A 26420-nucleotide genomic window follows, 5' to 3' on the forward strand; every position below is an offset into this window, starting at 1 on the left:
GTGATGTCAAGTAGATGGCTCCATGTATCTAAGTCTTGAGCACAGGTCTTGACTGGATCATCAGTTTATAAGGTATGTAAAGCCATGTCATAGGTGAGATGACCGAGGGAGTGTGAATGCACATAGAGAAGAGTACCACGGCGAATCCCTGGGAAACTTCCGCATTAAGTTGTGGAAGAGGAGAAAGAGCAGGCGGCTGAGAAATGAAACCAGTTTTATAACAGGAGATAAAAATAAATCTGGTGTCCAGAAGCCAAAAGAAGACAGTCTATCAGTGATACTTCAATTAAGACTGTGAATCGAGTGTTTTAAGTGAGATTTTTTTTATGATGCAGAAGCCAGAACCAGGACTAATGGCAACTTACAAGGCTAAAAATCATATTTCAATGAGAAAAAAAATTCAAACAGCAACATCTATTCATTATTAGATCCAGCTGCTTTATAATATATTGAACTTTCTTTTTAATCACTAAAGGTATTCACAGACAGGCTGATGAGTATCACAGATATTCTAGAAATGATTCCTAATTGGGTAGATTAGACCATACGACCTATGAGATACACTCCAACTAATGAGTCTATTATTTCTGCCTCACTTAACACCAGAGGAGAAATACATCTGCTTTTCCATCTGTGGGCCTTTGCAATCTGAGCAGTCTGTGTCCAGAGTTATCTCAATGCCTCTTCATATTATAAAAAAGTGAATTATAACAATGGCTTAATGCAAAGAAGAGAAGCTTCAGTACAAACACACATGAATTTCAATGTTAATACTATCACTAATACATTGCTTGGCTTTATGAAAGCTCCTTAAATATTTTTTTTTTCAACTTGGTTTCTTCTTCAGACTTTTATAGTATTCTTAAAGGAATAAAATAGCTCACTGTGCTTTGCGCAGTGTTTGATATGCACTGGATTCTTAAAAAAAAAAAAAAAAAAAAACCTTAATTCTCTAAGTGGGAGGTCCCAGATTTAAAGACTATTTTCATGTTTTTAAGTTAGCTGCTCCTGCAAACTTGAGTTCTAGAAAACATGCTTCATTTAAGCAACACTCTTACTGATAAACCAGAAAAAGAAATATATGATTTTTTTCATCAAGACAAAATTTTTATTTGGTTTTGAAGATCATAGTAAATTTTGAGGAATCATGTTTGGAGTCAAATTTTCTACTGTACGTTTCAAGATGTCATTTGCTTACATTATAATGATTGAAAGATATTCTTTAAAGAATTTTTTGTATCATTACCTATTCATTTGACAGAGAGAGAGTGAGAGTACAAGCACAAGCTGGGGGAGTGGCAGGGAGAGGGAGAGGGAGAAGCAGGCTCTCCAGGGAGCAGGGAGCACAATGTGGGTCCAGCCCAGGACCCTGGGATCATGACCTGAGCTAAAGGCAGACACTTAACCAACTGAGCCATCCAGGTGCCCCTAATTGAAATGTATTCTAATTTCACAAGAAGCTGTGAAATTAGAGTAGCTGGATATAAATCCTGAATTGGTCATTTCCTGGTAATGTGATTTTGGCAAGTAAGTTCCTCTGAGTCTCAGTTTCCTTGTCTATAAGATGGGAAGGAATGAATTATTAAAACTTTTACAATGAGTTAACTATGTAAAAACTACAAAATAAAGTGTTTCATTTATTTAAAAAAAAAGTCAGTGATCCTTAGCTTTTATTATTTGTTCCTCTGTTCTAGGAAAAAATTCTAAACAGAATTGTTTTTATTTTAATATGTTGTCATTAGCTCAAACTATTTTTAAAGTATCTTTATTAGGAAAATAACATATTAACACTAATTCAAACAGTACAACCAGACTGCAGTAAAAAAGGGCCTCCTTCCTTTTACTTATAATCTAGCATCTTATATATATATATATATATGTATACAAATATAAATGTAAATATATTCCTTTTATACTCAAGAGGAATAAATTATCATCTTTTATACTTTTACTTAACAGTACTTATGTTTGTAAATATATAATTCTTAAATAAATTGCTAGATACCCAACTGCTTCTGAAAGTCTGTGCCTTTGTGATTTTCACTGATCTTGCAAAACTGCTTCTCCAAATGTCTGAATCTCAATGTTCTGAACAACAGGTTATGGAGTATTTTTTGCCCCATACCCTAACATCATTTTTGGTTATAATCAAACTTGTCAGTCTGATAGAAAACAGAATCATTTCAATTAAACAGTACGTGTGTGATAGCAATCTGTTGATATCATCAACTTTTGTGCAATTAGAAAAATTGAGTTCCTTACATCTGATGGAAATGAACATTCTATCATTTGTTTTTCAAATATTTCTCAAATAGTTATACCAGTTTGGCATTTTAATTGTGATCTTTAATTTTGGTAATCATCATTATCAGTTTTGCTTGTACAGAAGTTTTATGTCATAAAATATTTTAATTGTTGACTTATGGCTTTAGTATTTTTCCATCTTTCTTAGAAACCCATTAAATAAATTTCCTATAATATATTCTACTTTTTTTTTTGCATTTAATCTTAGACCAGTTGAGACTGATATTGGTGGAAAAGATGAGCAAGAGATTTAGTCTTTCTTTTGCCTCTAAATGCTTCACGAGTTACTTTTCCAATATTTATTGAATAAAGGATTTTTTCACTCTGATTACAAATATATACTTACTCTAGGATATATGTCTACATTTCATGAGGGCTGAGAAATCTGTTTTATCAATTTTGATCCTATCAAGTTTGATCCTATTGTAAAACTTTATCATGTTTGATCCTATTTTAAAATTCATTAAATTTTTAAAAGTATGTTTAAATATTCAGCCACTCTTACATCCCTGAAATAAAATACATTTGGGTGTAATTTATTCTGCTTGTACTGTGCACTAAAATACATTTACTGGTATTTTTGTGACATTATTTTATTATGATACATTTATATAACATAAAATTTACTATTTTAACTATTTTTAAATGTACAATTCAGTGGCATTAAGTATATTCACAGTGTTGTGCAACCATCACCACATCCATTTCCAGAACTTTTTCATCATCCCAAAGACAAATTTTGTATCCATTAAACAGTAACTCTTCATTTTTCCCTCTCCACAGCCCCTGGTAACACCTATTCCACTTTCCACATGTATGAAGTACCTCATATAAGTGGAATCATATAGTATTTATTCTGTGTCTGGATTATTTTACTTAGCATGTTTTCAGTGTTCATCCAAGTTATAACAGGTATCTGAATTTCATTGCTCTTTAAAGTTGGGTAATATTCTGTTGTATACACACACACACACACACACACACACACACACACACCCACATTTTGTTTATCCATTTAGCTTCTGAGGATATTTAGATAGTTTCTGCTTCTCAGCTATCGTAAATAACGAGGCTGTGAACACGGGCACACAACATTTGGTAATGTCTTAAAGCTCCTGCATTGATACTCAAACTCAATTCTTGCAATGTTTTATTTTTTTGTGATATCCTTGTGAAATCCATATATATTTAAGGAAATTACTTATAAAATGATAGAAATCTAAATTGTGTTACATAATTTTTAAAAGATTTTATTTACTTATTTGACACAGAGAGAGAGAGGTCACAAGTAGGCAGAGAGGCAGGCAGAGAGCGGCAGGCAGAATCTCAACATATAGAGTGTTTGATTTCACATCAAATTCACTTGCTTCCATATGTCAATAATTCCTTCAAAACTAATAATAATATGGGAATCCATTAGACTGCTAATGTAGTCCCTTTTGATTTTAAGTGATCTTTCTTCTCTCGTCCTTTAAAGGTCTATCTATATGAGAAGCCCCTTCTACTGCGACAATGAAAGAAATGACAGAAGAGTCATCTGGAAATGACAGAAGAGTCATCTGTGTTCTATGGGTGTGCAGAAACTCACTGAAGGCTTGCTGAATTAAACAAATGAACAAGGAAGTGAATGAAGAATGGTAAGATTATAGAAGATCTTTTCACTCTCCAGGAGCCCTTGAGTCAGGATATAGGTTTACACATATTTCCAAAGGCACTTGCATTTTAATGACCCTTCTGAAGTAGTTTTCAGTTTTCCAGTTGAGGGTAAATGTGAAATAACCTGGCAGAAATGAAACAACAGAGGAAAACAGACTAATGATCCTCTAAGAGATCTAGACATAGAAAGGAGAGATTATTTCGAGAAGTAAGAGGACATATTTTGTGAGGCTGTGCTGAACCCATTAAAAAGGATGTGGAGAGAAGAACATAATTCAGGATTAGGAACACACGGATCAGTGTAACACGGAGACGAAAAAAACTTTAAGTACCAAATGGAAAATAATATTGAAATACATGGGATGTACATTAGTTAAAAGAAAGAGTTCTTGGAAAAGATGAGGACTAGACATAATATTACTGCAAATTTCTAAATTTTGCAAAAAACAGTTATTTCAGGTGCCATTCTACTAGAGAGAATGCAGTCCATAGCATTTTGGAACGTTTTTCTTTTTCATAGAAAATGTGAATCTGACTGTCATGTTATTTTCCAATTGAGATTTACATTCACAGGTGAGAGACTAGGTAACTGATATGAATGAAATTGAAATCACGAAGCCCGCATCAAATCCTCTCTTCCATTTCCTTTAGAAAAGTAAAAAAGCAATGCGATGCAATAGTCTCTGTCTGGTAAAGATAAAACAGCTTTAAGATGTAAGCTACTGAGTGGCTTTTGGAAAACCACATTGCTTAGAAAAATAGAGAGGTGTTTCCCAGATTGTAGGATGTGATATTGGCTCTGATATTCGGTCATAGTTTCCAGCTAGTAATACCGGGTTTCCTCTTCGAAAGTTATCTGATAATTACTTATTAAGTTGGAAAAAATAACACTCATCAAGAATTTGGATTTGGGTTTCATCTTTTGGAGCACAAAGAAAGAAACAAGCTCTGTGAGAAGACATGCCAGGTTTCAGAGACGGGTTCCAGCCAGGCACAAAGGCAGCCCCTCTCCCTGGGACTGAGCAGGGTAACCAAAATATAGGGCAAGTGTGGTGCTTTTGAACATCTTTTGGAACTTTAATTTTCTGCATTAATCTACATAAGGAATTGATTTGAAAAGCAGCACTCAGTAATGTAGCTGCGTTTGATCTTAAAAGGGGCCAAATTTGGGGCCGATTTACACTCCTGGAGATCTACTGCTTTAAAAAGTTGGCAGCAACTCAAGTTGGGAAATAAAAAGTGGGCCTCGAGGCAAAATTAATTGAAGGAAAGGTCTCATGCATTTCAGAGGATTCTGAAGGAAACATCAAAAGATACTTTTAAAAGTCGTTGAGAGGTTCGATTGCCAAATAGGTATAGTTGCAAGTAACCAGCATATCCCATCCACTCATGGCCCACGCTTGTGAGACGCTGTCCTTTTGCATGTCTACCGGTAATAAAACAGAATACAGCCTTAGCCATTTACATGTATCTTTGTTTCTTAGGTCCTATAAGGCACTTGTTGGTGGAGGACCATAAAATCATGTTATTTTTCTTACTTCCAACGATAAATATTGTCTTCGTACCAAATTTGTACTCTAGCTACAGTTCTATTCTTTTCTTGGATATGTCATATAGCTCTGCATGTCAACACTAAATCATAACGCAATCTTTGGAGTCATTTTAAATAGTGATGAAACTCAATCTGCATTTTTTCAATACAATAAACAACTAGATGCAAGAAGGCATGGCCAAATTTACTTGGACCGAATTTATAGACAACTCGTTATGAGTTATGACCACTGCTTGCCCGACAGAGACTGTAAAATGATTCTAATATACATACCAGTTGGAAATGGTAAAATTTTTAAAAAATAAGTGTGTATTAGACTATGAAATATAGTATGTGTGGATTTAAGAAGAAAGAATTCACATTAACGATGATGAGTTTTCTGCCTAAATCTCTCCAGGATCTTCTGTGTGAGTCTCTTATGATTACAGAGGGACATAATGCCACATGTATCCTTGGAGACTTGACTATCAAGAAATAATTGCACCGATTCTGAAACATCTGCGAATGTAAACAATAGATGTATATAGTCTATTTCTTGACTAATCCTGTTGCAAACAAAAAAATTAAAAACAAATAAGAAAAGCTGTTTATTATAATAATTTGATATGACATATTTTTCCCCAAATTGAGTGATTAAATGTAAGCAGGAGAGCTAGATAAATCATTCTTAAAGTGTTTGACAGTATTTTTCTATTTTCTGTAATTCAAAATCTTAAATGTCTTTCAATTCCTTGTGTTACTCAATTAAGTCAGCAAATTAACTTGATACTGGAGACTAACTGAAGTCCAATCTATCCAAAAAGGTCATGTAGTAAAGTCAGGATAAGGTCATTTCCTCAAGAAGTCCCATAGTTATTTATTGCCCTTTGTTGGAGGGGACTGTGTCATTCCCACACTAATTACCGGATCAAACAGACAGCAGGCATCAAGGGGAGAGAAGGCTCTGAGAGAAGTTGTGAAAAGTGGGTCTTTCTCCAATATACCCCCCTGAGGGATAAATCACTTTTTATTATAAAAGATTAAACTCTAAATCCATAAATACTGTTGTGCTCTGCTCAACAGTTCACAGCATCACACCACACCACATACTTTACAGCTCCCAAAAGTCCATCCAATACGACGCAAGCACAGTGACTGTAATCTTAACCCCACCACTATTTTTGTGAGAGGTGGGCAATAATTACTCAGCGGGAGGGAATCACCAGTTTTGAAATAAAACATGGTTTTCAGAATGTTGGTTTTAATTTGCTATACTCTAAAAGCAAACGAAAACAAATGTAGGTCAACTTGATAGATGATTCTGTTCCATTCCGTTTCTCACTACCTTTTTCTGTAAAAGGGCTCTAAGACTTCTCTCACTGTGATAACTGGATGTATGAAATGCACATCCCTTTAGAAATAATTTAAAGTGATTTAGTATTCTATTCATCAATTAAAAATGGCAAATTTTCTAAGGCATAAATTGTTACTTGATAATATTCCATAAAAGTCCTAATCATTAGGAGCTCTCATTCCTCACATTCTTCCATATTTTACATGAATAAGTAATAAAAAATGTGAGCATTACCGATCAAGTTAAAAAATGTAATGGGTCCCCAAAAAAGTGAAGACTCTATAATAACAGCAAGCTCGCTATCTCCATCTGCAAAATGAAGATATGTCTTTGAGTAATTCTTGATTTCCCAGTTACCTCATTTGGAAAATAAAAGTTTTATATATTCTGTGATTTCAAAAATTAGTCCCAGCTTAAACATTCTGTGATTCTAAATATTCAAGCAGGTACAATAACTTGCTAGTGAGATATGGTCTGTTTTAATACAAATAGTTTTGTTACTTGATCATCTTCCCATAAATTGTGAAATTAAATCTCACACAAAAATTAGACACTATACAGTGTTCTTGTTTCAATATTCATCATTATGCATCAAATATAGACTATGGCAATCTTCACTATAAAATCACTCATGCTGTCACTTGAAGAGCCACCAGGACTTGAAATGCCTTTCACACCTGGCCAACCTGAGTTGGTCAGAAATACAGAGCTGCATTTTATTGAGAAAGAGATACTGAGCCTGTCATTGGCTTTCCCATATCCAGAGAATAGACAAGTGTTCTTCTGAGGAACAGTATCAAGTTATATAAATATTTAAATAGATGACTTAGAGAGAGAATCTTGTACTTCATAATGGATTAATCAAATTCCTTTAAAAAGACATTGTTCTTCATACCCACATTTCTCCCACATTTCATTACTAAGTAAACATTTTCATGTCCATTTCTTTGCCTAATTTAATATTTATAAACACATGATTATGAAATAAATTTAAAAATTTAATTGTAAAATATAAATCTACTGAATGCACCTTTCTTGCAATAGAGTAAATATAGCTTAAAAAAAAACCACACACACACAAAAAAACGAAACAGTTGCATGCCCAAAAACCTCATCTGAAAGTTAAATTTTATGGTTTGGTGGGCTGTAACAATTTATTCCTATTTGAAATTATTATAAACACAACATTCTACTTAATAATATTTACTAAAATTTATCATATTAGAAGACAATGGTAAACTAAAGCATTTATTTCTGTAATTTTTATTATTAAGATAATTACATGGTCCTTGTTTCAAATTCATTCTTCAGAAAGTAAATTACCAGCTTAAATCTGAGTTTCATTGTTAGCATACTTAATTTATTTAACAAAGAAACTCTGGTTACCCATTGGAATCTAAGAGTATAAGTGATGAAACCTTGCCATTGAATGCTATGTCATGATTCTGGTGATAGAAATCTTGTAGGAAAAGCAAATGCCTAGTGAAAAAGTACTCTCAAGACAACAGTATGATAATTATTTTTATAAATGAACCCTGACTACAGAAGATTAGAGGTTATAATTTAAGGATTTAATACAGACTAGATTACTTTCCTGGTTATAATTTCCTGTGGATTGGCTAATGCTGTACATTTGGTATCATTACTTCTATTCTTTTTTATAGTAGGAATATATATTGTAACATGAACCAAAACATAATCAAGTGAGTATGTATATTTGGACAAATTGTTGAACAATTTACATGTTAAATAATAATTAAATATCTATTTATGCTTCCCATATTCATGGAATAAAAGTGCTACGGTCTTTAGGTGAAAACGGTTCATATCGGTGTACTTTCAAAGACTTCTCTTTCCTCTGTATCAGTATCATATATTTGTGTATATTAATATAATTAAATTTTAAATATTTACTTCATGAAAGACAATGAATAAAACATCAGGTCATATGTTTATCATTTTTTTCTTAATTCCATGAGAACAGAGCATATATTGCAGTACCTTTGGATATTGCTTGACAGGAATCAATACTCTTTCTGAGAGCTTTATGTTTTTGTTGCTGATGACATCAAGATATTTCTTTTCTTCATCTTCCTTTTTTCCATCAGAACCTTGAAATTTTTCAATTTCTGAAAAAAAAAAAAAGAAAAAACAGTAAGCAAAAGGAGTAGTCATCATAAATATGAGTATTCTTATTACTTGACTTCTTAAAAAGAGATTTTGAAGACCCTTGATAGACTTGAAACATCTGTTAACAGCTATGGACGTGCTGCTACCATACATTAACATGACCTCTTTTGGTATACCTAGGTGGCTCAGTCCTTGAGTGTCTGCCTTTGGCTCCGGTCAGGATCCCAGTGTCCTGGGATCTGGTCCCACATCTAGCTCCTTGCTCGGCGGGGAGCCTGTTCTCCTTCTGCCTGCCACTTCCCCCTGCTTGTGCACTTTCTGACAGGTAAATAAATATAATCTTTAAAAAAGGGGGGGGGGGCGCCTGGGTCGCTCAGTTGTTGGGCATCTGCCTTCAGCTCAGGTCATGATCCCAGGGTCCTGGGATCAAGCCCCGCATCTGGTTCCCTGCTCCACAGTGTGCTGGTGTGTGTGTGTGTGTGGGGGGGGGGCTGCTTTTCCCTTTCCTACTTCCTCAGCTGTGTTCCTTCTCTAGCTGTGTCTCTCTCTGTCAAATAAATAAATAAAAATCTTAAAAAAAAAAAAAGTCCTCTGTCAACTTAAACTAAAAAGTTAGCACTGAAGATGCGACTGTCTTCCATGAAGAAGTTAATTTTTAGCATCTTCAAACAAAACACAAGGAAAAATATATGCCCTTTAACAATAAAAAATATCTAAATGAACATAACTTTCCTAGGGACAGTAAATAGAATAAAATATATTTTAAGGTTACATGTTTCATTTTTACTCGGGATTATTCCTACAAAAAATTTGGAAAATAGTAATCATCCATTATCTAATTGGATAGTAAAGATAAATAGCATGTTATTTTATATTCTAACAAAATTTAAAGGCAATTAAAAAGGGGGTCACAGCAAAGTCTTTTAAAGGATTAAATCTGTAAATGCTATCATTCATATTCATCATTATGAAATTATCTGTCCGTATGTTTAAAATGAATCACTACTATTGCCTTATGAGACTATTCCCAAAATGGATATTTTTTAAGCAAATGTACAATACTTATCTACTCTCTCTTTTTAAATTTAGTTTATTCCAAAATGATTCTTAAACCGCTACTGTGGGTACCACAGACAAAACAGAAAACAAAAAAGTCTCTGTTTTCATGGAATCTATATTCTGATGCAAAAAATGAGAAATTAGAAAATGAACACACACACACACATATATATATAAACATACACATGCATATTTATGTGTGGGGATAAAGAATAAATAAAGCTATTAAGACAGGTTTTTGTTTGTTTGTTTTTTTAGTTTTATTAGATATAGGGCAAAGGCATTCTGTTTCTGTAATTTTGGAGTAAAAGAAAGGTGATGATACCAATTAAGCATGGAAATTCTCAATTCATGCTAATTTATATTGCATTTTGAACAATTATTTTTTACAGATCTGACTACTTCTGGAGGTAAAAGGAATACTGTATTGCATCTAACAGCTTTGTTCTTTGCTATTTTATTTGTAATTAGCATCTTTTCCAAAATGATTTCACATACCTTACATAAAATCCCTATAACATTCCGGACGGAAATCTTTTAGCATACTATTTATTTGGCTCATGTGGAATTGTTAAAAATCTTTCTGAAGTAAGATTACATTGCTTCCTCAGATTGGCGGAATGAATGCCACACTGCATTGTTTGCACAAAGTCATTTACAATCACTTCTTTCAGGTATATGCTGTAATTTTCCTAAAGACAATTATCTTAAAATAAACTGTACTGCTTGAAAAGAAGCTATATGCAGTATGTCTCTAATTTCTACTAAGAACAATGGCATCAGATTCTTACTTTTCTGTTCCAGATTATTAACAAGCCACTTTAATTGACTGTCTTTTTCAAACAAGCAGCATTCTCTATTCAGGCTTTTCAATCCCTTATATAATTATTACATACAGAACTCTGACAACTGCAAAGAAAGAATATTCATTCTGTCTTCTAATACTGACAGTGAACTTCTGATCACTGCCCTCTGCGTAAATGATCCTATCTCATACTATACTTCCTAGTTTTGCTGAGGCGATTGTAATGTGAGACACACGGAAGAGACCAACTCAATCCCCGCTCTACTAAACGTATGGTTTCCCCTTGTCACTCTGCCATAAAATAAACTGAATTTGTTTGTCATTATTTGTTCTCTACAAAACTACTACCCTTGGCATTTTCAGATGTTTGTAATTTTATCAATCAGTGATTAATTCCAATAAATTTTCCATCAAGAAATGGTGCTGAATAAAATACCATTTCAACGCTTTTTCTGCTCATTTCTACACTTTCCTTTTAGAAATGTTGATCTTTTGCCCTTCTGATACTTTCAAGGAGTTATCTTGTCTTTCTTGACATATCTACATGACTAATAGCTCAGTAATTATATTTGTCAAATGCATAGTCATAGAATGGTATAAGCCAAATTTGCCTGATTTAAAACCAGAGAAAACAATGTATACAACACATTTCCTTTCTAAATTTTAGTTTAAAATAATTCTTTACTTCATCATTAATGCATATTTTTTGTGGGACAGGTATCAATATAAATTTAAAGGCACCCATTATCATCTAGCAATAACTAAACAGTTTGTGCAGAAGAGTTGAACAATTGTTTTATACTTATTTATATGGTCTCTCTTAAAATTTAGCTTCATATTATTGGGAAAACATATTCTACATTAGGGTGAGCTTATGTTAAATGTCAAACTACACAGATTTTAGTATTTTCTGTTCTCCTTTCATGTTTTATCTGTTAATGTCCATATTCGTTCAAGAATTTTTTTAAAGCATTCATGATCTTATTTTTAGGGGCTCTCTCCATAGTACTGAAAGTATGACATTACCACAGAGTTAACTTTTGGTCATGGGTGTATTCACCTTGCATCCACTGGCATTTTAGTCAGCTAGAAGCTATAGTGAGAAAATATTTTTTTATTGTAATAAAAAACACATGACAGGACTCACCATTTTAATCATTTTAAAATCAGTTTTATTTTTTTTTAAAGATTTTTCATTTATGTATTTGAGAGAGAGACAGCGAGAGAGAGCATGAGCGAGGAGAAGGTCAGAGGGAGAAGCAGACTCCCCATGGAGCTGGGAGCCTGATGCGGGACTCGATCCCAGGATTCCGGGATCATGACCTGAGCCGAAGGCAGTCGTCCAACCACCTGAGCCACCCAGGTGTCCCCATTTTAACCATTTTAGGAGTACAGTTGAATAGTGATAAGTCTACTATGTTGTTATGCAACATATCTTTGGAATGTTTTCCTCTTGCAAAACTGAAATTCTAGACTCATTGAACTCTCATTTTCCATACCCTTCCCACAGGCCTTGGCAACCAGCTTTTCACTATCTGTTTCTATGCCTGACCACATTAGATACTTCTTATGAGTAGAATAGCACAGTATTTGCTCTTTAACGACTGACTTATTTCAATTAGCATAATATCCTCAAGGTTTATCCATGTTGTAGCATGTGTCAGGATTTCCTCCTTCTTAAAGTCTGTATAACATTCCATTGTAGATACATAGTACATTTTCTTTATCCATTCATCCATCAATAGACATCTGAGATGCTCCCTCTTTTTAGCTACTGTGTATAGTGCTTTGATGAATGTGGGGATGGAAGTATCTCTTTGAGCTCTTTCTTTGAATTATTTTGGATAAATATGCAGAAGTGGGACTGTTGGATCACATAGCAATCCCATTTTGAGAAACCTCCATACTATTTTCCATGATTGCACCATTTTATATTCAGAACAAAAGTGCACAAGAGTTCCAATTTCTCTGCATTCTTGCCAATACTTGATATTTTCTGTTCTTTTGATAATGGCTATATCCAAGAAATCACTGATAAATCTAATGTCCTGAAGCTTTCCCCCTATGTTTTCTTCTAGGATTTTTATAGTTTTAGGTCTTACTTTTAGGTCTTTAATCCATTTGGGGTTAGGTTCTATGTATGGTGTTAAGACAAGACTCCAACCTGATTCTTTTGCATGTGGAGATCCAGTTTTCCCAACACTCTTTGTTGAAAAGACTGTCCTTCCCTCATTGTATGTTCTTGGCACCCTTGTTGAAGAACATTAGACTATATACACAAGGGTTTATTTCTGGGCCCTGTATTTTGTTCCAATGGTCTATATTTCTGTCTTCATGTCAGTATCACACGGTCATCATTAGGGTTACATCATATAATACACACACACACACACACACACACACATACATACAGATATATTGTTTCAGTTTTGGATTTTTTTTTTTAAGTTTTTATTTCAATTCCAGTTAGTTAACATACAGTGCAATATTAGTTTCAGGTGTCAATACAGTGATTCAATACTTCCATACAATATCCAGTGCTCATCAGAAGCACACTCCTTAATCCTCATCACCTAATTAACCCATGCCTGAACCCACATCCCCTCTGATACCCATCAGTTTATTCTCTATGGTTAAGAGTCTATTTCTTGATTTGACTCTCTCCCCCCCCCCCCCTTACACTGTTGGTAGAAATACAAACTGGTGTAGCCACTCTGGAAAACTGTATGGAGGTTCCACAAAAGGTTGAAAATAGAAATACCCTATAATCCAGCAGTTGCACTACTAGGTATTTACCCAAAGAATACAAAAATACTATTTTGAAGGGATACATGCACCCTGATATTTACAGCAGAATTACTTACAATAGCCAAATTATAAAAACAACCCAAATGTCCATGGACTGATGAATAAAGATGTGGGGTGTGTGTGTGTGTGTGTGTGTGTGTGTAATGTATTACATATAATATACAATTTTTTTACAATGTCTCATATTTTGAAAACAGGATGTGTGATACTTGAAATTTGTCTTTTGTTTTCAAAATTATTTTGGCTATTTGGAGTCTCTTGAGATCCTATACATGTTTCAGAATTTTTTTCTATTTCTGCAAAAAATAAAAAAAATAAATAATTGAGATGTAATAGGGATTGCACTGAATCTGTAGGTTTCTTAGGGTATTATGGACATCTTATCAATATTAAGTCTTCCAATTCACAAACACAGGATTCCTTCTTCTTATTTGTATCTTCCTTCATATTGGTTAGTGATTTTTGTAGATTTCAGGTAAGAAGATACTTTGAAGGGAATTTTTAGTTCTGCTTTGTTTCACATTTCCCTCATTTTTGTTGGGCATATAATTTCTTAATTGTCTCTTCTTGGTTTATTTTATTTTATAAAACTTTTTAATTTGCATATTAATTCATTTTCTTTTTTATATTTTTATTGATTAATGTATTTAATGCTATGAATTTTCTTTAGAAAACTTCTTCAGCAATACCTGTCTATTCTGATTAGTTGTGTTTCAATAATAATATCTTTGCAGAATTTTGGCAATTTCATTTTGTTACTCTCAAAATGTTGTTTAGTGTTTAATACCACTTTTAAAAATGTCCAGATACACACCATGACAGACTGTGGACTCTGAGGAATAAACTGAGGGTTTTGGAGGGGAGGGAGGTGGGAGGCTGGGTGAGCTTGGTGGTGGGTATTATGGAGAGCACGTATTGCATGAAGCACTGGGTGTGGTGCATAAACAGTGAATTCTGGAACACTGAAAAGAAATAAAATAAAATAAGAAAAATATCCAAATGTCCAAAGCCAGTCTACTTTGATATTAATTTCTTTTTTTAAAATACTTTATTATTAGGCAGAGAGAGAGAGACAAGAGTACAAGCAAGGGGAGTGGCAGCAAGAGGGAGAAGCAGGCTCTGTGCTGAGCAAGGAGCCCAATGTGGGACTCGATCCTAGGACCCTGGGATTATGATCTAAGCCAAAGGCAGATGCTTAACTGACTGAGCCACCCAGGCATCCCTAATTTCTTTTTTTTTAAATTGCATTGTTAGTATTACTTCTATATTTTAGATTTTTAAAAAATACTTTATTTATTTATTTGATGGACAGATCACAAGCAGGCAGAGAGGCAGGCAGATAGAGAGGAAGCAGGCTCCCTGCTGAGCAGAGAGCCGGATGCAGGACTTGATCCCAGGATCCTTGAGCCGAAGGCAGAGTCTTTAACCCACTGAGCCACCCAGGTGCCCCTATATTTTAGACTTCAATGAAGGAATTCTTAGTGGGTAAATTTTTGGTCAGGGCTTATAAACATTACCAGGAATGGGTATATATTCTTTGCTGTTGGGTTGAAAATTAGCTGTAAATCAATGTGATCTTTTTCCTACACTGGGCTCAACTTGGAATGAAAGAAGTGTGCAAGAATTTCTTTGTAATATGTGTATAAGTGGAATTTTGGTTCCTAAATTATGCACATACTTAATTTGACCAAACTCTACTGTTTTGTTCCATAAAATATGGTAGGAACATTCCCACAAACAGAAAAGATGTATTTCTATGACTTCCATTTCCCTCCAATGACTTAGATTTTTTATTTAATTTTTGTTTTATTTTATTTTATTTGACTGAGAGAGATAATGAAAGTGTACATGCAGGGGAAGAGGCAGAGAAAGAAAGAAAAGCAGGCTTCCCACTGAGCAGGGAGCCCAACGCAGGGCTTGATCCAAGGACCCCAAGATCATCTACTTTCACCTGAGCTGAAAGTAGATATTTAACCAACTGAGCCACCCAAATGCTTCTATATTTTTAAAAATATTTATTCATTCCATTTTTTTGAGAGAGAGTGAGAGAGTGCATGGGTAGGAAAGAGGAAGAGGGATAGAGAGACTCTCAACCAGATATCCTCACAGAGCGAGGAGCCTCATGAAAGGTTCGATCTCACAACCCTGAGATGATGACTGAGCTGAAATCAAAAGTTGGATGCTCAACAAACTAAGCCACCTAAGCACCCCCAATGGCTTAGATTTTTAACCTCACCTAATTCTCCTATAGTGTAGTGAATACGAACCTTTAATAAATAAAGTGTAATAAATAAATAAATAAATAAATAAATAAATAAATAATATGTAGTAAGTGCAAACCCCTACTAAATGAAAAGCAGGCAAAAATGAAAAACAGGCAAAATACAAACTAACCACATAGCAAGTAAGCCTAGACCATATGCATGTAGTGATAAGATTAAGCGCAGACTAACAAGTTGTAAATATTTTAACTTGTGCGAAATATCATAAACCAAAACATGTTTACGACGTGTGTATGTTTTTGTTGTGTAAGCATGAGAAAAACAAGTGATGTAATATGTTTATGAAGGAGACTTAGCACAGTATATAAAGAGGCATCGGGTTGGACTGAGGTGAAGCGAGTTCCCTGTCGGGAGAACATCATCACCGGTGTTACCCACGCCCAGACAGTTTCATTGCCAACCACTCGCTGGTTCTCAGTCTCAACTTCTGCTATGACCTCTCTGTCTAGATTGTGAGGCGACGTCTCCTTCTCCGTGACAACGTCAGGGACTGTGACCGGGCCACGATAGTGGTGCGGACCTCGTCCCAATAAAGATCAAGTGAGTTACATCATATCCATCTCTCTATCTCTTCTTTACACGTTGCGAACTCCTGGCGGGACGCAGGGGTTTTGCTCGCGACAGATAGAAACAAGACAAATGCCTAGGATAAAATAAGAAAAACAAACAAACAAACAAAAACAAAAACCCTTAAACTCTGAAAACATCCTCACAATCCAGACAATCTATAAGAACCCTATCAAAAAGTGGGTTTCTGAAAAAAACAAAAATAGTAGGAACTCTACTAGGTCCTGTATAAGGTAGAGTGTGAAAAAAAAAGAAAATTTAGATAGCTCCAAGAGCCCTGGAACACAGAAATTTCAAGCAAGTACTTATCCTCAAAAGAAGAGATGACCTGTAATGTAGAATTCTCTGTGATCTGAAAAGTAAGAAAGAAAAACAAAAAACTGGGACAAGACCACACAAGCTCTAAATGATGAGTGATTGTGAAGTAAACAATGGAGACCATATAACGCATAAGGAAAACCTAAACAATGGAGACTATACAATGCTTGAGGAAAAAGCTGGCAGTACTATAGTAGCACAAGCACTTCAGAATCTCAGAAAACAAAAATGTTCTTCTTCAAGATTAAGTCCCTTCCTGAGAGGGAAAAACTGCTTCAAGCAAAGTCCTCAAGGAGCATAAGGCAAGGATGACACCCCAGCTGAAGAGACTATTCCAAGAGAAATCTCCTAAAAACACAGGCAAACTTTCTCATTTAAACATTAAAAAGAGAAACAGTTTGTGTTGAACCTCATACAAGTATATTATATAAGAAAACAAAAAAGGAAAATGAACTAAATAATATATTGACAGAACGTGAAAGCAGGAGAGAAACATAACAAAGTAGAAAATATATATTAAATGAGGGGAAGATACGAAATGTACAAAAGTAATAAAAGAGGCATATGTATCAGAAATAGAAATGTATTATGTAAGAACCAATAAATTAGAGGAACATGTAAAAAGAGCTATCAAAGCTCAGGAGTGAACGAGAGAGAAAGAGTTTAATTCATAAGTGAAAAACTAGAAATAAAAAAAGACTAAATGGTCAAAAGAAAAGAAATAAAATCAGAGGAAAGAATTAAGCACCACTATCAAATCAGAAAGTTAAAAAGATGTGAGAGAACATGAAAGACATAAAAGACAGGTAATGACCAAGGTGTATATACCTGGAGCTCTGAGAAGTTGAAAACTAAAGCAATAAAACTGAAGAAACACTAAAAACTACAATTCAAGAAACTGTTTCATAAAAGAACTGTATGATAATGTCACATGAACTGAGGACTGTGACTAGCTCAATGTGCTGATCCGAGGGAGAGGGATAGTCAGAAAGAGGAAGCGAGGTAGAGGGAAAAGGGATGGAAAAGAGAAGGAGAGAGATCGATTTTGAGGCTGAGAGGTATAAACAATAATGCAAGATTTAATGGATGAGAAGTAATTGCTACAAAATTAGTTTCAGACAGTGGTTAAAACTCATGCTTAAAAAAACAAACAGGGCGCCTGGGTGGCTCAGTGGGTTAAGCCTCTGCCATCAACTCAGGTCATGATCTCAGGGTCCTGGGATCCAGCCCTGCATCGGGCTCTCTGCTCAGCAGGGAGCCTGCTTCCCCCTCTCTCTCTGCCTGCCTCTCTGCCTACTTGTGATCTCTCTCTGTCTCTGTCAAATAAATCAATAAAATCTTTGAAAAAACAAACACACACACAGAAAGCAAGAAGACAAAACACTGTTTTAAAATATGAGCAGTAAATGTCTGCCTCAGTTTGACACCTGGAAATTATAAGGACCTATTTTATATTTTTATATTTTAGCCAGAGGCTTCCATTGAGGTTAAACAATAACATTGTTTTTCAACACTTAAACTGTCCCTGCTCCCCTTCCCCCAGGGGACTTACTTAAAAATAAGTCCCAGAAACCAGCCTCAGGTAATAAAGCTCAAATACAAGGATGGGTCAAGCCAGATGGAGATATCCGATCAGTGGGGGCGCACACTGTCTAATAGCTACCAAGGTGATGGGCTAGTTTCTATGGCTACCATGGGGTGAATTGTAATTCAATTAGCCACCTATGTGAGGTCAGGCCAAACCACATGGCCTTTGCGCTATAAAAGTTAGCCAGGAAAGCAGGGAGGGATCGTCCTCTCTGTAAAGGGCAGCCCCAATGGGTCTGTTTGACCATGGGTCTGATTCTTGATGCTTGGCGCGAAATAAAGCTTTGCTTGACCTTTGCTTTGTGTCAGTCTCGCTCCTTTAATCACGGACCCATTATTGGGGCATAACAGAAATTAGGAAAGAATCTTTGGTGTATTGTAAGGATTAACTAAATTAATATGAGCAAGGTGCTTAGAAAGGTGTCTGTCAAAAGCATTGTTGTTTTTATTATTATTCTCATTATTATATAATAAATTTAAAAGGACCAAAGCAATGTTTGCACTAGAGCCATAAGGCAAAATTTCACCGAAGAGGGATCTAGAAACTGATTTCCAGGTTAAGAAAGCATTACAGAGAAAGAGGGAAAGCAACTTGCTGGACTGAAGAATTATATTGTGTAATTCTTATGTATCAAGAAAGACTTTGGGGCACCTGGGTGGCTCAGTGGGATAAAGCCTCTCTTCCGCTCAGGTCATGATCCCAGGGTCCTGGGACCGAGCCCCACATCAGGCTATCTGCTCCTCGAGAGCCTGCTTTCACCTCTCTCTCTCTCTCTCTGCCTGCTTGTGATCTCTGTCAAATAAATAAAATCTTAAAAAAAAAAGGGGGGGGGAAAGGCTTTTCATTTTGCTAATGTTTTAAAAATATTTTTAGTATCTGCCCTATATTTGTAGTTTATTATATTCTATAGCTGCAAGTATAAACAATGTCAAATCCTTTAAAGTTTAGATTAAACTCATCCTGAAAATATGAATAAAATTTCAATGAAGGGGATTCTATCTGAACATGTGAATTGATACCTCCACATTCCAGTCACTTTCTTAATAATATATGATTTCTTCTGAAGTCATAATTCACACTTTCTTTTTAAAAATATTTATGTATCCACTTTGAGGGAGACCATCTGGGTGCGTGTGTGCGTGCACGCATGTGCGCGCACGCACACACACACACACACACACACCCCAATAGTGAGAGGGGCTAAGGGAGGGAATCCCTCAGCAGACTCCCATTGAGCATGGAACCCAGGCTGGACTGGATTTTACCATCCATGAGATCATGACCTAAGCCAAAACCAAGAGTCCATCACTCAACCAACTGAACTACCCAGGTGCGCCCATAACTCATACTTTCTAAACTGGGTGTTGAGTATTTAACAGTGGTTTCCCATATACTTCTACATAGCATTTTTCTGACCTCCAGAATACAGCTGGCTTAAGATTTTAGAAAAATCAGTAGCCATAAAATTGATGTCCTAGGCTGTGTCTATATAGCAATGCTTTCTACAAGATATTTTATTGTGGTTAAACTTATTTTTGTAACTGGCACACTATAGAGATTCATATTTTTAAACAAAATGACATATAATTACACAATAACAGAGAAATCACAATTATCTTGTTTCATGAAAAATCAGTTATTTAACATAAATGAGCTTTTCTCTTAAAACCATATTTAAAAATTGGGCAGTTGCATATTTTAAGTGATCTTCCTAAAATAAATTCATTACTTCCCAGACATTTCAAGGAATATGCTTTGCATGATCCACGGACTTTATGATGAATGTGAATTATTCTATCAAAGCTAATCAATGTGAGCAATGAATTTAGTCTTTCATTAATTGAATAAATACTCTTTTTTTTAAATTTTTTATTTTTTATAAACATATATTTTTATCCCCAGGGGTACAGGTCTGTGAATCACCAGGTTTACACACTTCACAGCACTCACCAAAGCACATACCCTCCCCAATGTCCATTGGGGAATAAATACTCTTGAATTATAGTCTAACTCACAGAGTATATGGAGGGTTAAGTAGAGAAGGAAAAGAGTAAAATCCATGAAATAATGAGGGAGACTTAGTATACATGATTGAGGTTGAAAAGTCACTAGTGATGAGACTTAGGATAAATCCTGAAAGCAAGATATATTCTCCTAACTATAGGTAAGAAATGAAGGGAGAGAGGGAAAAATAAATGACAGTCCCTAAATAAGTGATCTTAGCAACAACATTGATCGTGTGTGTGAGTGTACACAGACGTGCTGATTTATTTCACCAAGAAATCATATAACCAATCTTCTTAAAACTATATACTAAATAATAATAAATGTTCTTAGTCAAACAAATTACAAAGAACATGGTTATACTTAACTTTTTTTGTGTGCCTAAATTTTTTCATGAGTGAAATACATGCTCTTCCAAGTACTTAAAAGTTCTAAAATTCAAATAACTTCTAGCTCTAGTGATATTTTAAAGAATCAAGATACATTTACTTTCCAGTTAGACTTTGAAAATAATTTTTAATGCAATATGAGAGAAAAGAACATTTACATGCAAGATATAATTGTATTATATATTGAAGCAAAGAACATAGAATTAGCCTGGGAGGAAAACAAGTTATTGCCAATAAAATACAAATGACCTTTAAACATAACAATGGGGAATGATGCCAGTATTGAGTTATTTTGAAATTTGTGCTTTGTCTAAAACCAAAAGTCAATAAGAGGCTGTAAAAAATTCTTTTATTTATGGGTATTTTCCAAAAAGACTTTATAATACAAATAATGTTCAACTACCTAGTGATTAGAAGTCCTTATTATAAATGAGGCATGAACAACTTACACTTACGTTATAAAACTGAGCAAAGGTTATCCTACTTATTTCACCTTCAAATTATACCCTTTAAGTTGCTAAGCAGAAATGTTTTCTGCTGTTTGTATTTGAATACAGAACCAAGCTTTTATCAATTAATGTAATAGAATACAAGAGTGAAATATAGAGTAATTTCCATCGTCCTTTTAGAATCCCCATGTAAAATCTTAGACATCAGCATTCTATAATGCAGTAGGATTCCTGCATTTTAAAATTCTAAAGATCTAAGTCTAGAATGAAGGGCTAAATAGACCATAAATAACAACTGTTTGTTGTGAAACATAAACTTAACATTAACTGTAAAAGAATCTGAGGAAATGATTTGGCACAAAATTTGCTTTGTTGCTACTGATCAGAAAGATATATATACTTTCAAATCTCAGTCCCAAAGAAAGGGTGAGGAAATATCAATGTTACTTTGACATATGTAATTTTTTTTAGCAGCATAACTCCATGGGGTAACAATTATCTCCCTTTTCAAATAAATAAACAAACAGGAGTTCAAAGAGCTAATGTAATATATTCTATAAATACAAGAAGGAGAACAATAGGAAAAAGGGGGGATTTGAAAATTCAAGAAGAGGGCGCCTGGGTGGCTCAGTGTTAAAGCCTCTGCCTTCAGCTCAGGTCATCATCTCAGGGTCCTGGGATCGAGCCCCACATCGAGCTATCTGCTCATCAGGGAGCCTGCTTGCCTTCCTCTCTCTCTGCCTGCTTCTCGGCCTACTTGTGATCTCTGTCTGTCAAATGAATAAATAAAATCTTTAAAAAAAAATAAAAAATAAATAAAAATTCAAGAAGAGCAGTTCTCAGTGTAGTCTTATATTTAATAATGCAAACAAAAATGATTTTTTTAAAAAAGAGCCAGACTTTGCTTAAAAGTATCATTTATCATGGGCACCTTGGTGGCTCAGTTGGTTAAGCATCCAACTCTTGGTTTTGGCTCAGGTCATGATCTCAGGGTCATGAAATAGAGCCCTACATTGACCTTGAAATTCTGTCTCGCTCTCTCTCTCTCTCTCTCCCTCTGCCCCTCCTGCTCGTGCTTTCTCTCTTTCTCTCTCTCTCTCTCTTTTTCTCTCTCTCTATCTCTCCAAAATAAATAAATAAATCTTTTAAAAAATACCATGTAGCAACTTGTTCTTATATAAAATATCTTCTGGAGTGGGTAACTAAGGTTCATGTCTTGTCTCACCTGCTTCTAGGAAGCTCAGAGCTGAGTTGTCTTTAAAGAAAACTTACCTTCTTCTAACTAGCCTAGGATAAAGATTTCTTGTGTAATTCTTCTTCCTTTTCACCCTCTTTACAACTTTTTGATTATTTAATTTGTGATAGCATTTTTACCCTTATTTTGTACATGCTTTATTATAAGCTGCCTCAAATCCACCTCAGAAATAAGTGATAAGTACCATTTTATTTTAAAATTAATATTCAGTATTAAAAATTAATTATTAAGCCAACAATCTCTACTAATGCAAAATTTCTGTAAGCTCTCTTTTTGGTCTTTGGAGTTAACTCTGAATGCTAAAAGCAGGTCTGTCACCTGCTAGCTACACAATCTTAAGCAAAATTTCCTTTTTTTCTTAAGGAAAGCAAATCTATCAAAAGACATTATGGGAATTAGGCAATAATTATGATTTTTTGATATTATAATGTTTCATATCTGTCTCCCTCTATATTTTAACATCTGAGCAGATTTATTTTACTCGTTTTCACATCTGTGAACTTAGTCCAATGACTAACTAGATAAAAGAAGAAATTATGTCCTAAATATGTGTTTCCCACCAAGGTAAAATGAAATGGGCTATTTCTTACAAAACAAAGCTTAAATAATAAAAAGGGAACTTTATGTGTGAATAATGATGCTAGCAAAAGAGATGCTGCAAATAATGGATCTCTCAGAATCAAGGTCAGCAGAAGTAGTAAATAGTAATCGAATTCCAAAAGGTCTTAAGGGATGAGAGGATATTCCAAAACATGGCATAATATTTTCCTTTTTATTGAAGGCATGAACAATTATTTCCGATTTACTAATGATAAATCAGTAGTAAAGTTCTGCAAATAATTTAAGTACCTACAAAAGTAATTTGATAATTGAAACAGAAACAGAAACTGTAAAACTTGATTTAAAAACAACTCAAGGGTGCCTGGGTGACTCAGTCAATTAAGTCAATTAAGTGTCTCAGCTCAGGTCTTGGTTTCAGGGTCCTGTGTTCAAGTCTTGTGCTGGGCTCCATGCCCAGTGTGGAGCCTACTTATAAATAAATAAATAAATAAATAAATAAATAAATAAATAATGCAACTGCTTGTTTTCAACAAGAGTAACCATAAGACTACAAACTATTTTAACTACTAATTCATTTTAATACCCTGAAATCACTAAAATTGTGAAACTACTGATACCCTGAAATCACTAAAACTGTGAAACTACTGATACCTACCTGCCGCCCTCTCCTGGCTGCTTATCTAAATTCCAACCACTGTTAAGCCTCAGCTCACATTTCCTCTTCCCCATGGAGTACAGAGTAACTTAAAGGGATTTCTCTCTTTGTGAACTCCTATGATTCAAATCATGTACTACATGTTCAAAGGTAGTTCAATCAGAACTACCTTTCAGTCCTAACACAAGGCCACACCCTAACTCTATGGCTTTGGACAAGTCATGTAAAAGCATTCTGGGCTTCATCTGTTCCCTCCTATCCACCCTCCAACCTACCTTAAAATGCAAACAACTCTTAGGAAGCACATTCTAGTATATTCTCAAGATCATAACTTCATAATATAGAATTGTATCTGTTACTTATTTGTTGTAGAACACTCGGCATCAAGAGTGATGATACCTATTCCTTTCTAAGAATTTTCTATGTGATAGGCAATGGTCCTATACATGGACTAGTTGAGTTCACTTAGTCTACTTAGAAATTTTGTGCCACACTGTTTGCTTGTAAAATGGTATAATATCTTCATAAAACTGCTGTAAGGATTAAATGAGTCAAAGAAGTTTACCCAAAATAATTTGTTATAATACCTGATACATAATAAGAGTTATTATTATTAGCTCTTATAATTTTATTACTTGTCTTTGATGGCTGGACATAAGGTTTCACTGAACTCTTTTCTTTTCCATCATTAAAAGATCATGATGGGGTGCCTGGATGGCTCAGTCAGCTAACCGTCCAAGTCTTGGTTTTAGTTCAGATCATGTGAGACTGAACCCTGGTCAGGCTCCACGTTCAGTGCAGAGTCTGCTTATTCCTCTCTCTCATTTCCTGCCCATCCCGCCCCCAAACTTATAATCTCTCTCTCTCTCTAAGATAAATAAATAAAATCTTTATTAAAAAAAGATCATGGAGCACCTGGGTGGTTCAGTGGGTTAAACCTCTTCGGCTCATGGTCTCAAGCCCCGCATCAGGCTCTCTGCGCAGCTTCCCCCTCTCTCTCTGCCTGCCTCTCTGCCTACTTGTGATCTCTCTCTCTTTGTTGAATAAATAAATAAAATCTTAAAAAAAAAAAAAGAAGACATCATGACAGACAACACTACCACAGGCTTACACCTAGTCTTTAGGCAGATTATTAATTATTGAGTGCACATCCAGTATTTATATTTGTTTCCTTTACCAGACTAGTACCATTATGTACATGTTTAAAATGTCATAGGCATTGATTTAAATGAGAAATAGGACAAAATGACAAAGAATGAGAAGCATAATCTCACAGTGATAGTAAGAACAGGTATAGAATTAATTTGTTGAGACCTCATCAAAAATGTGTTTTTGGGATAGTGTTGTCACCTAACACTAAGCCGTGGTACTTCACAAAAGGCAAGAGGTCAAGTTTTTATTTCTCAACCTAGTTAACTGCCAGACACAAAGTCTTAAGGTTTAAAATTAATCCCTTTTAAAAGGAATAGAATATTTTATCGCTACTCATTCCAAATATATCCATGCACAATCTTGGGTTTGCCCTTCTTTGGATGCATTCAATGTTTTTATTTTAGTTCTTGCTAGGTTACACACACACCAAGTTGCACTCAACAAAACAAAAGCAGAATACATATTTATGCTTGCTGGTTCTTAGCCATGAAATGAATCATTCATCTTCTCACCCATTAACTCTTTCATTCAATAAATATTTACTGAGAGCCTATTGTGCAGCAGGCTCTGTTCCAGGAATGCGAAAAACTATGGTAATGCAGACAGACAGAATCCCTGCCCTCTTGAATCTTATAGAATTGAAGTAGAAAGTAAGTGAGTAAGTAAATTATGACAGAATCTGAGTGGGTATAAATGTTTCAAAGAAACATAATGACAGAAAATGGTGGGAGGGGTGTGATATTTAGATAGAGATGATTAGGAAATGTTTCCTGAATACACTAATACTTGATCAGAGACCTGAATTAAATGAGGGGTTAAATTCATCAACATCTAGGAAGAGTTTTCTAGGCAGAGGGAACAGCAAGTCCAAAGCATCTAAGACTGCAAAGAATTTGGCGTTCTTGACAAATATCACAAGGACAGTTTAGATAAGGTGAGAGAGTTAGAAGGAGTAATATGAAGGACTTGTAGCCTGTGTGTGAATGAAGTAACACAATTTTAATGAATAAAACATGGCAGAAGTGATGGTGTATGACTTTGGAGACTACATCATGAAAAACTCTATGGTTTCCTCCGTGTTTGGATCATTTGTCTAGAGGAAGTAACTGCCCTGTCATGGAGAAGACACTCAACTAGCGCTAGGTAGAGTCCCACATTCTAGATGCCTGCAGCTAATAGTAATACACAGGAGACATCTTGGAAGCAGACACTCTGTTCCTAGGAAAACTTTCAGATGAGTGCAATTTCTTCTGAGACCCTAAGCTAGAACCACCCATCCAAGCTTCTCACAAATTCCTTACCTACAGAAACTGTGAGATAATAAATGTTGGTCATTTTAAGCTGTTATGTTTTGAGGTCATTTATTATGAAACAACAGATGATACACCATGATACTGAATTTTTATTTTTAAGTGTGATGCAAAGAGTTCAAAGAATTTTACCGTGGCTTTGATCTGATTTGTGTTTTTAAAAGACTATTCTGCAGTCTTATGTAGAAGAGCCAGAGGAGGCAGGGAGACCAGTTGTGAGACAGAGACCAGGTGGGATATGAT

At 34.9% G+C, this 26420-nt stretch overlaps 1 protein-coding gene across 10 annotated transcripts in view; it reads right to left on the minus strand.

The window, feature by feature from the left end:
* The window catches only part of KHDRBS2 (KH RNA binding domain containing, signal transduction associated 2), a 617530-nt gene that overhangs the window by 509500 nt on the left and 81610 nt on the right, over positions 1–26420 (minus strand). For all 10 annotated transcript variants that reach the window (XM_082731291.1, XM_082731286.1, XM_082731283.1 and 7 more), the window contains exon 2: positions 8847–8974. In XM_082731291.1, the coding sequence (XP_082587417.1) occupies positions 8847–8974 (128 nt within the window). The remainder of the gene's footprint in view (positions 1–8846; positions 8975–26420) is intronic.

The sequence above is a fragment of the Mustela nivalis genome (assembly GCF_964662115.1).
Source record: "Mustela nivalis genome assembly, chromosome: 5".
Lineage (NCBI taxonomy): Eukaryota > Metazoa > Chordata > Mammalia > Carnivora > Mustelidae > Mustela > Mustela nivalis.